This window comes from Anguilla anguilla, chromosome 14 (assembly GCF_013347855.1).
Source record: "Anguilla anguilla isolate fAngAng1 chromosome 14, fAngAng1.pri, whole genome shotgun sequence".
Classification (NCBI taxonomy): domain Eukaryota; kingdom Metazoa; phylum Chordata; class Actinopteri; order Anguilliformes; family Anguillidae; genus Anguilla; species Anguilla anguilla.
Window position 1 is genome coordinate 18266441 of NC_049214.1, and position 11516 is coordinate 18277956.

The 11516-nt window shown below is 41.4% G+C and overlaps 1 protein-coding gene and 1 long non-coding RNA gene across 6 annotated transcripts; one reads left to right on the forward strand and one right to left on the reverse strand.

Moving 5' to 3' along the window:
- Nucleotides 1-1574: 1574 nt before the first annotated feature.
- Nucleotides 1575-4300, forward strand: LOC118212372 (zinc finger and BTB domain-containing protein 26-like). Of its 5 annotated transcripts, none has more exons than XM_035390178.1 (2): nt 1575-1715; nt 2606-4300. In XM_035390178.1, the coding sequence occupies exon 2, from the start codon at nt 2614-2616 to the stop codon at nt 3754-3756; it is 1143 nt and encodes a 380-aa protein (XP_035246069.1). In that variant the 5' UTR covers nt 1575-1715; nt 2606-2613; the 3' UTR covers nt 3757-4300. The 5 variants fall into 5 exon arrangements, with proteins under 5 accessions (XP_035246069.1, XP_035246066.1, XP_035246067.1 ...); XM_035390175.1 differs by lacking the exon at nt 1575-1715 and adding an exon at nt 1722-1898 and having other exon boundaries at nt 2603-4300; XM_035390176.1 differs by lacking the exon at nt 1575-1715 and adding an exon at nt 1722-1898.
- A 4768-nt stretch (nt 4301-9068) lies between these two features.
- Nucleotides 9069-11446, reverse strand: LOC118212728. The gene is made up of 2 exons (XR_004762294.1): nt 10609-11446; nt 9069-9888 (listed from the first exon to the last, which is right to left on the reverse strand). It is a non-coding gene; the product is annotated as an uncharacterized LOC118212728 (long non-coding RNA).
- Between the last annotated feature and the right edge of the window lie 70 nt (nt 11447-11516).

The window sequence follows — 11516 nt, forward strand, 5'->3', positions numbered from 1 at the left end:
TATGCTCATCTTGATTCAGACTGCAGTCTCTCTGGCTGCCTCCTAGTGGTACAGTATGTTCTGACTGAAATATTTTAGAATCCTGGCTTACATTCATATAATGCCTGCCATACTTTCAGTGGCACAGAAGGAGACACTTAAAGTTGCATTGAGTCAAATTCTGGTCCAGTTTCAACATTATAACATTTGTCACACAGTTAAATTATCTGATTATTCTTCTAACGAATTTCATTATTCCCATGATAAACTGCGAAAGTACTAATGTTTAATAATGTTTGATTTATTGGATCTTTAATCTAAATTTATTTAAATAATTCAAAGAAATAAATACGGAATTAAAAAGAAACAGTAGAAATAAAACAAGTGTAACGGCCAACCGGGGCGCGAAAAGGGAAATAAGTGGAAATCACAAAGTAAAACAAAACCATAAAATAAAAGCAGAGGAAGGAAAACAAAAAACAGTGCTGCACAGTGCACATATGAGCATTCTATCTGTAATGATTAACATCTCCAAACATTGATTACGAACTGTACATCCTATCATTCCGTAATCTGAAAAATGGTATTTTGGGCATGCAGTACAGAGTTTCTGTGGGTGTCACACGGTTTACTAGTTTATCAAGATTTTATTGTTTTTGTCCGACGTTTAATATTTTCTCCTCTTTGAGTACCCATTTTTCATGTTATTTTCTTTTCACTTTTCTTCCACTATGAGCAATCGCGCAATATAGCCTAATCAGTGTTTGGTATGCCTAATATGCTATGCAAGGATGATGTGCTTCCTGTTTGTGACCACACACCCATGAAAGCTAAATTGTTCTAATTTTCTGGAATAAAGGCTTTTAAACACAATTGAGTGCTTTTTTGGATTTGTAATATGTCGCTAGGTTACGCATGGTTATTTCCAAAAAATCTTATATATGGATGTGCAGTCCGCAGTGAAGAGTAGGCTACCTGTTGACTATTACGGCCACGGACATTGTATGAAGTACCGTTCCAAATTCTAGCAATGCTAAAACTGTAGGCTATTCCTGCTGCCAATAATAAGCATACATAAATGAATAGCTCCGTAGCGATGAGGTACCATACGCTTCCTGACGAAAAAAAAACACCACCATAACCACTAACCAACTAGCAATACATGGACAGGCCTATTTGCTAGACATTCCAATTCTAGCGGGCACCGCGGAGCCAATTCGCCTTTATCGGAAACAAAAAACATGAAATGTAGGTAGGCTACATGAAATAGGCTAGCTATGCAAATTGCCTGTTTTAGATCATATTAATTGCACCACAATCGCTGCTCATTTCTGAGATAGCCAACCTCTCATTTCTCCCGATTTTAGCAATAAGTGCAAGCCATTAGGATACAGAATGCCTATGTGCTCCAAATGTGAACAATGATCTCACGCTCAATAAATGTATGGCGTAGCATTAAATTTCTGTCCTACCCTGGATTATTGTGTCTGCTTGTGAATGCGTGTAGCGTACATAAATGAATGGAACGTGTTTTATTCGTACAACTTGACAAGTCAGATGACTGAAATTTACCGCGCCTCAAAACACGCAGACAATGTAGCCGTCTGATTCAACATTTGATGATAAATTGTGCTTAAATCCTCTCACGGGAGGCAGTATTCCGTTCCAAATTTCGCCCAGGCTTCCAGACGTGGAGTGTGAGAGAGATGCACAGGAAGTAGGAAGTAGATCCAGAGGTCTTCTCATTATTCTTTATGAAGGAAGAGTTTCTCTTGGGGGTTGAATAGAAGCTAACGCAGTCTGATACATCACAATTTTTAGTCTTCTTACATTTGCAGGGGTCTTATAGGCCTAACGATTCATTCGCAACTGTTAGGCTACATATTTTAAAGCGAAGAACAACCAGACTGCCTTACCAAGTGAGAATAATGTTTTAGCTAGTGGGTCGACACCGAAAATCCTCCGGCTAATAGTTCATTTGGGTATATAATGTATGATAGTACATTCCAAACTTTCTCTTTATAGCTGAAATAGGAAATATACGCTGACGGGGGCAATGTATTGTTTAATAACGGTTTAATTAATACGTCTGAAGGCACGACAATGTGTCCGTTTCAGTAATCCAGAAACTAGTCAATTGTGTCTGACCTGTCAATCATTTGGTTTGTTTGCTCCCAGTTTATGAGGTTGATTTAGTGGTTAGCTATCTTAGTTGGCTTTGATGATCGAGATAATTTATTTTTCTTATTTTTGCTGTAGAGTTTACAAAAAGTCGCGTCTTCTAATGTGTTGTGAATCAAATTTGATGTAGCTTGGGGTAATAGTTCACAAGTAGGATGAGCTTTGGCAACAGTAAAATGTCAACTTTAGCGTGTCATTTTAAGAGCTCATGATTAAGTTTACGGTAGGTTTTTGAATAGAGCAGGATAAGTGTAACTTCAAACAAGCTTTTAAAATTGTAAATGCTGCTCCGTTACGAAGATTGCTCGTGCTTAGCTGCATTTTGCTTGCCATTCTTGGTAGGGTAGGGTTTGGATGTAGTAACAGTACCACCACTTTAATGTGGCAGTGTTTTTATTGTTATTCATTTACACACACGTCAGATAAATATTCTTTCTTACAGCAGAATTTAAAATGACGCCGAGCTCAGACGTTCTTCAGTTCCGGTTCGCAGGCCATGGTGACACAGTTTTGGAGAAGATGAACATTCTGCGGGAGGACCGGCGGTTCTGTGACGTCACTCTCATCCTTGGCGGGTTCCGTTTCCCGGGACACAGAGTGGTTCTGGCAGCTTCTTCTGCTTTCCTGCGAGACCAGTTCTTGCTGCACGACACCCGGGAGCTACAGGTGTCGGTGCTGCCCAGTGCAGACGTGGGCAGACGCTTGTTGCTCTGCTGCTACACTGGCGTCTTGGAGTTTCCCTTGAGAGAACTGGTCACCTACCTGATGGCGGCCAGTGCATTGCAGATGAGCCATGTGGTAGAAAAGTGTGAACGAGCTGTCTCCCAGTACTTGGATCCCACTCTGGCACGACTAAAGCTGGAAAATAGTCCTGACCCTTATCCACTGAAAGAAAAAGAGGACCTAAATGCTGAGTCCCTTGGGGAGCATGGCCCAGAGGGAGCGGAATATGACCTAGACTCCGAGGACAGTGTTCAGATCATTCATACAGAAGCTGCCAACATGGGCACACTGAGGATCAAGCAGCAAGACAGTAGCTCAGACTCGCCAACAGGAAGCCCCTCCCACTCCAGGGCAGGTGTGGCAGATAGCTCCCAAGACCAGGAGTTTGGGGGGGGGGATGTGTACATGCTGGCCGCTCAGCACCTCCAGCTACAGGGGGGTGAGTCACCTGGACTCGGGGAGAGCAGCAGGATGCAGAGGGACGCCCTCGCGGAGCACGACTCCCCGCTCCAGAGGATCTACTTTTGCAGGAAGTGCGACCGTGTGTTCCAGCAGCTGGAAAACTACGTGGGGCACCTGAAGGAGCATAAACTCTATCTGTGTCTTCTGTGTGGGAAGAGCTTCTCTCAGAAGAGCAACCTGACTCGGCACATCCGCGTGCACACCGGCATCAAGCCCTTCCAGTGCCCGCTCTGCCACAAAACTTTCTCCCAGAAAGCCACGCTGCAGGACCACCTCAACCTGCACACAGGCAACAAGCCGCACAAGTGCAACTACTGCGCCATGCACTTCGCTCACAAGCCTGGCCTACGGCGCCACTTAAGGGACATCCATGGCAAGAGCAGTCTGGAGAACATGTTTGAGGAGGTGTGAGCAGCCACAAGGAGGGGGCCCTGAGCCCCAGGCCCTGTTAGGACCTGGGGGGGGGAGTGCGGGTCATTGTCTCTGTTGTGTGCGTCCTTGAGTACTACTCTGTAGTTACAGTAACAGTAGTAACTAAGCCATTGACTGATTGGTCCCTCTGATCAGCCGCTTTTCCACCGTAGGGCCGAACCGTTACCAGGGCCACTCTGTGCCGTTCCGTGCTGCTCAGTACTCGTGGGAACGGTTACGGTTTCTGTTTCCACCGTCGGGCTGCTAAAACCAGGACTAGGAAATATGTAGTGAGGGCAGCAAGTGACGCGGTGGATCAGCGACGGCATCCCGTTGTGAATGTAATATGCGCCAGTTGTCGTCTCTCCCCATACTGTTTTGTTTTTGTTATGTTATGTTTCGTTGGCTGACGAAACGGACTAGGATTCTGTGTATTTTGGTCTGTTTTTGGTTTTTCTTTTTAGCGTATCCTCCACTGACCATCACTGTTGCATGCATTCAAAAACTACTAACAAAGCTTACATTACAGTGTGAAATATCCACAATATATAATACCACTAACCTATTTAAAGACACTCAATCCAAAAATAACATGTATAACCGAAATATTTTGAGCAGTAATACTTACATAGCAATGATGAAATGTTATCTGTGTTCAGACAGAGACAGTAAATCAACAAGTTCAATCCGCTTCTATTTTGCTCCAGAAAACGATGTCAGATAGGTCTATCAGCAAATATACGGCTTAGCTATGCCCAGAAGTCCTCAATAATAATAGTATTTTCCAAGAAATTACGAAAAATCGTTAACGTTTCGTTAGGTGCAGCGTCTTAATGCGTAAGTGAATGCGATGATAAGAAAATTTTTGGTTACGCTGACTGATAAAACGCTATTCCAAAAGCAAAATTAGACATGTTATAGGCTACATCGTTAGAAAGCTTATACTCTCACCTACTGAATAAATGAATTGTCAATCAAGCCAGACTGTACTCAAAACGGCGACAACGCTGTAAACAATACGTGTGGTATTATGCACAGCTATTTTGAATGTAGGCTACCCAGGCATCACAAATGCGCGAAATATATTTCATAAACGGATTGTCCAAGACAATATATGACCACTCGGTCTCAAAAGGGACATCTCCACATGTAAAACCAATGGTAAGGTTGTGTATTTATTCAATATTTAGTCCCAGATATTGACTGTAGAATGACATCGTATCATTTTTTAAAACTTTGTCCCGTTTATTTTGTTATTCAGCGAGCAGCGTTTTCACTGCTGTATATCTTATGTCTATTGTCGGGTTTATCTTGTTACTATGACGGAATTTGCGTTTTTATTTATATTAGCTTCTCCACCGACCTAGGTTACGGAAGAGGACATGAAGAGGCCGTATGCGGAGTCACAAAACTGACGTAATGTGAAACCAATCAGTGAATATGTCATTAAGCCTGCCCACCCGAACGGTTCTGCTGCACTTAGCACGGTTGTCTAACCGTGCCGAAAATATTGTGCTGGGCAGGTGGAAACACCATTGGAACCGTTCCTCTCCGTGCTCAAAACCGTTCGGCTTTGCAGTGGAAAAGGGGCTAAAGTCGTTGTAATGTGCTATGTGAAGATTATTGCAATGGCTACTGTTCTAATACTTATGTGCTGTGACATGGAGACATGTGCTGTTGTGTGTTTAATACCCTTCATGTATTTTAATGAATATATCGGTACAGCTGCAGGAGCTGCATTGTACGGTTTCTTTACCAGTGTCCTGTTGTGGCTACGGCCAATTCAATGCACGTGGGAGAAAAACTTAGGGCAGAAACACATTTGATGCTGATCAAAGGACTAATATATATATAGTTTCTCTTTTACCTTTTACAGATTGCTGCCTATCTCACACCTCACGTTTCAATAATAATAATAATAATAATGATTTTAATGGGTCCCAGCTGAGGTCTTTCTGTTTGGAGTTGGCATGTTCTCCCTGTGTCAATGTGGGATTTTACCAGGTACTCTGAGTTCCTCCCACTGCCCAAAGACATGCAGCTCAGACTACTTGGAGACTCTAAATTGCCCATAGGTATGAGTGTGTGAGTAAATGGTGTGTGTGCCCTGTGATTGATTGGTTACCTGTCCAGGGTTGTATTCCTGCCTCTCGCCCAGGGTATGCTGGGAATGGCTCAGCCCCCCCCCCCCCCCCCCCCCCCCACAACCTTGACACCAGGAATAAGTGGTTTAGATAATGGATGGATGGGTGTATGGATAGATGGATAGATGCAGATCTTATATTAATTGACTTCTCACAACATCTCTAATATGATAATATGACAAACTGCAGATTTAATTGGAAGGTGGGAGAGGGCTGTTTGTTGCTTGTACAGCAATAACCTTGTCATATTCTAAAAATCAGCAGCACAACCATAATAACAAATAGGCCAAAAAAGTTGCCTAGTTTAGTTTATTTGAAATGCCATTGTAATACCATAGTTCATTTAACTGCTTGCAGTAGAATTTGACTTCATATCAAAAAATTTAACATTCCAGAATTAAAAGCTTGTATAAAACCCTTGAAACTATCAAATATTGGCTGAGCATTCATTATGTAGAATGTAGGAAACTGAAGAAATTGTCTTCAACACAACTGATTTTTAATAAAAAATGTTCCCTCAGTATTTTTGTATCCTGCCTCCACCTCTTCCATTGATTGGTGATGGAAAGGTTGCTTTGGTATTTCATGAACAGAGAACTAAAAAATAAATACGTACATTTATGACAACCATTCCACACAAGTGTAAAGGTGAAAAGTATTTTTTAACTGGAGCGATTGTAAGGGTTTTCTTGTGTTTGCTGTGCGAAGCCGTTATTAATGTTTACTGCAGGTTACAGTGTGTAGCTGCCGTTGTAGATTTCAGCCTGTGTATTAAAGGTAAAGTGTACTGTATGTGGGACTGATAAGCTTGTGAACTCTAATCTGTTCTCCTGCTTGGTAAACAGGGAGGTACCGTACCGGGCTCCTCCAGCTTTTTAATGTAAAATGTTTCTTGAATGTCGAAACTACCTTTCTGACAAATGTAATTACAAAATGCTCTTTTTAAGTTGTTTAAGGTTTTTGTTGTAGAACACTCCCTTCTTAACCAACATAGAAGTGACCAATTTATTTTTTCATTTAATGACAGACCACGTGTTTTAATAAAAAAAAAAAATGCTGCACGTATGTTGGACGGAATGCTGGAGTTTTGAATGGAGTCTAGCGGCCAGAGTTTGATGCACATGTGCTACCAATATGTTTTCAGTATCTGTCCTGCACTTTCACTTCTAACTGTAACACATACTGTATAAACTAAATTTTTTACTGAAAGCCACAGTTTTAAAGTACACCGTAATATTCTGCTGTATGAGCACTTCAGAATGTATTAAACAAAGGTGTTGACTCACTGTGGTCCTTTAAAGGTCCCCTGACACTTGTTGAAAAGAGTAGGGGGTTCCCTGGTGTCCTGGCTAAATCCCCAACCTGACTCTCTTAACCTGCCATTTAATCATCCCCTGATTTGCTACAAGGGTTGCTACAGTATGAGTATTTAGGTTTTTGTATAGGAAGGTTCAGGGATGAAGAAGATGCATTGAGAAGATCAGATACTCATCTTACAACCACGCAATGACCTGCTGAGGAAAGCTGAGAAGAAACAGAAACTGAAACAGGTCCCAACAGTACAGTTGAATGTACTGTATTTACTATAAATTATTTTTAATTCAGTTCTGTCCTACCACACTAGTTTAAATGATTTGTCTCAGTTCCAAACCTGCAATTCATTTTCAGTCAATGATTCAAATAAAAGTGATGTATTGGTTGGTTGGTTACCTTGTCACATGACAGAAGTGTAATGCAATATGTTACATTTATTTGATGTGATAAGTTAGTGTTGCATGTTGTTTGTCAAAATGGATTTGAACAGGCAAGGCTAATATTTATTTAGACTGATCCGGGTGTTCCTGGCAGTGTAGTTGAGAACCATCTTACATTTGAATGGAATCATAACATGCTACCTTGAGCAACTAATCTGACCCAGGCTGTCCACTGTAATATGTCTCTTGTGACATGACATTAATTTAGCTTGAAGTTGAAGTTCCTTTTCTTCAGGTTTCAGTTCCATCCTCATAACATGTTTCCATTGTTTTCCATGCTGTATGCTCTAGTATTGTAATAGACTGCAGTATTTCCATATGACCACATGGTGGTGTATGATCTCTATGAATGTGCTAGGTTTATGTCTCAACTGACTCGATACTAGAAATAGTAGCAATTTATATAAAAATTTTGATTTGTAAACAAATCTCAGGCCTGTGCTCAGAAAAAAGGGTTTATACATGATAATATTACTTTAAATGAAATACAATCAGGCTTCAGATCTTGTCATAGAAATATTGCCACAGCCACATTGGTAGTGAATCTCATCATCCAGCCTTAGACCACAAACAACATTGTACCACTTTATTCATTGATCTCTTGAAAGCTTTTGATATGGTTGACCAAGCTCTCTTAGTTTAAAGATTAAATTGATGATTAAATTCAAGTAATTGAACCCATGAATGTTACCTTATGGGTTCATCATGGATTTTTCACCATTCATATCAACCAACATTGATGTAAATGTTTATGTAAACACAAGAGGAAATTGACCAGTACTCGAGACAATTGTTTCCCCAAAGTTTGCAGAACTGTGTAAATGTTTAGCATGTATCCCACTTGCAGTGTGTTGGGGGCATGTAACCACCTCCTAGTTCCGTGTGTGTAAGAATAACTAGGAACAACAAACTGTCAAATTTTTTTTTACAAATTCTCTCTGGGTACTACAAATGGCGTTGAAAGCTTACACTTTTGCTGTTCTGAGAAGACAGATTGCAGTAACTGTTGTTCTGTGTTAGGATGTTGAGTTGCAGTATTTTCCTAAACACAGTAGCTTTGTCTAGTTTAGGTCAGACAGTACTGCTCCAGCACTGTTACCCCCCCCCCCCCCTTCCATTCTTGTGGTAGCTGGGTCCTGTTGCTAAGTGTGCAGGGGAAACGGTTTCTGTGTTGATGCCAGCTTGCTGGTGTATATCCCAGACTGCGCCCATTTGCTATGTTAAGGAATCTTTCACTTAGCAATTTTCTTTCAAGTTGCATTGGTTGTCCGGGTAAGTGTTCTGTACCACACTGGCAGAGTTTTTCCACTGGATAAAGCCTGGAAACCTGATGGTGACAAGTTTAAAAAGAAGAGGACATTTCCTTCCCTGATGTTTTGCCTACTTGTAAAGAAGGCTGTGAAGACAAAAATAGTGATCTTTAAAAAATGTTTTTTTTTAAAATTGGGTTGCCGCCACAGCTTTAGAATTTATTTTACACACTTGTGAGGAAGTGAGCTTCTGGCCTTAGAATTGTAAATAGAATTAGAAACAGAAATACAATAGATGAAGAATATTGACCTGCAGTATTACACAGCACCTCAGTCTCAATTGTGTATGCTTCTTCTGGCAGCTAACCTCAATATGCACAACTTCCCAGTTAGCTCATAATGATGTGCGACCTTCACCCAAATGGAGCCATTTGCATCACTGCCACATGCCTGCTCATGGAGAGGGAATGAAGCAACTCCAGAGGAAGCTCTGTAAGAGGACCCTAACCCAGACATGTTCTTGGCATGATAATTCACACTGGAACCAAGTCACAGTGGTCTAGCCTTTATAACATGGTTCTGATCCGAGAGTCTTCTGGATGTGACCTAAAAGATGCACAGCAGGAGTCCCCAGTGAGCATTGCGTGCAAGTTGGGTGGATGGCCTGGGGTCTGTGTGTGTGAGAGACAGAGAGAGGTATGGGGAAGGGAAGGGGGGAGGGTGGCATGCCCTGAGTGTGACCTAACTTCTTCTTTGTGCATCAGTGAGCATGAATACAGTATGAGTGGATTCACGGGCATGTCTGAGAGGGTTTCCTCCGCTCAGCCCCTCTCTCTGCTCCAGAAACATCGCCCTCTTTCAGCTCAGAGAAAGCTCAGTCTGCTGCTCGCTCTCAGATACCCAGGGGGCTGATCTGTAGTTTTGGCATCATACCTTGCATTGCCAGTTGAACCTCTTCCCTTCCTTGGCAATTTTGTTACTGTCCTGGCCACAATAACAAAACACAGGCAACAGTCACAACACATTATGTTTCATTATCGATCCATATTAAGCAGTAAGTCCATAAAGTAACATGTGGATGAAAGTCACTGACAATTCTGCACAATTTTGATGAATTTCCATGTATGTAATTATTTCTTGTCATTTTAAACATAGTGCTAAAATATTCCCTTTTAAATCATCCCTGTCACAGTCATCAAATAATTGATTTGATAATTATCTGTCAGTCCTCTTACATTAATTTAATGTAATGTATGTTTCAGTACCAAGGGTAGGCAAACCAATTAACTACACAAAATGGATGCATTAGTCATATCCCTAACTGAGAAAATCAAAGTCCTATCTGAACCATATATTGGCTTATCAGGTGTGTCCAAAATGCAGCAGGAGAAATCTGTGTAATGTTGAACAGCCACCCAAATAAATTATATTAGCTCACAGCGAATGAATTACCCACACACAATAAAGCAATAAATAGTTAATTATACCTTAACACCTTTTTATATGCAATTCTATATATTACAGGCTTGCCTGTAATGCTGCAGAGAAGAAATTGTTGAATGAACTGTATAGGAAATCAGGATGAAACCCTGAAACTTCCCTTGTACATTTTCTGACATGTTAGTTTTAACCCATTATTCAATACGTTATTGTCCTGAGAGGCACTCTTGAATCCACTGTCCTCAGTTCCTCCTGAATGCTTACTGAGAGGATGGAGCACCCAGTGCTGTATGTAAAGTAGGTCACACACGGGCCTCGATGCTAGGTGTTTGTGTTTGTGTTTGTGAGTGTGCAGTGGAAGGCTCCTCCATTATGAATGAGGAAATGCCAGGGGAGCGGAGAGCAGCAAGCAGGCTTCATCCTCTGGACTTCACTTGTGCCAAATTCAGCACAACTGCAGAGCACAATGTAATGCAAGGGATCAACACATTGCAAATGCAAGCACCCAAAGTTGACTTTATTGCATTATCACATAATTGCACTGCAGTGACTAGCCTTCCTATTACAGTTCTAGGTTTAAGATGGAGGAAAAAAGTGGCACTGCTGTTGCATGTTGCTGAGAGCTGGGGTCTGACAACGTGTGGTAAATACAGGCGACCTATGTTACCTCAAATTGTAAAGCATATAGGCCTGTGTTTTGGACAATCCAACAGTATCTGCGACGAATATTGAGCCTAAGAAAAAACCTAGATACTGTTAACCCTTGCAATTCCGTACTTGTCATTTACATTCACTCTTTCCCAAAGAGAGCCCAACAACTTCATAATATATGTGTCGCAAATGGCTTGCCTGTTAGTAGCGGATGGTTGTTTTTTCACATAGTTTAATCAAAACATAATCCCCTTCCAAACGAACCGAAAAACTTTTAAATGTCGATTGCAGAGGTATGAAAACAGCTTAGCTTCCAAATCCAAAGTGGTACTTAGCATAGCTCTCACAGCTTCGAATCGTATCCTGTCTCTTTAAAACAGATGCAGCCTACGCCTCGAAAAGCGGCTTGTTCCGGCTTTGCCCCTTTACATCTTTATCCTTGCCCACCACACGAAAGTAGTGCCATATATGCACGACCACGACAAGTGAGCTTTAATGGCACAATCTGAAATTGGCATTTA

Coding starts and splice junctions, on each gene's coding strand:
- LOC118212372 (XM_035390178.1), top strand. CDS start 2,614: ATGACGCCGAGCTCAGACGTTCTTCAGTTCCGGTTCGCAGGCCATGGT.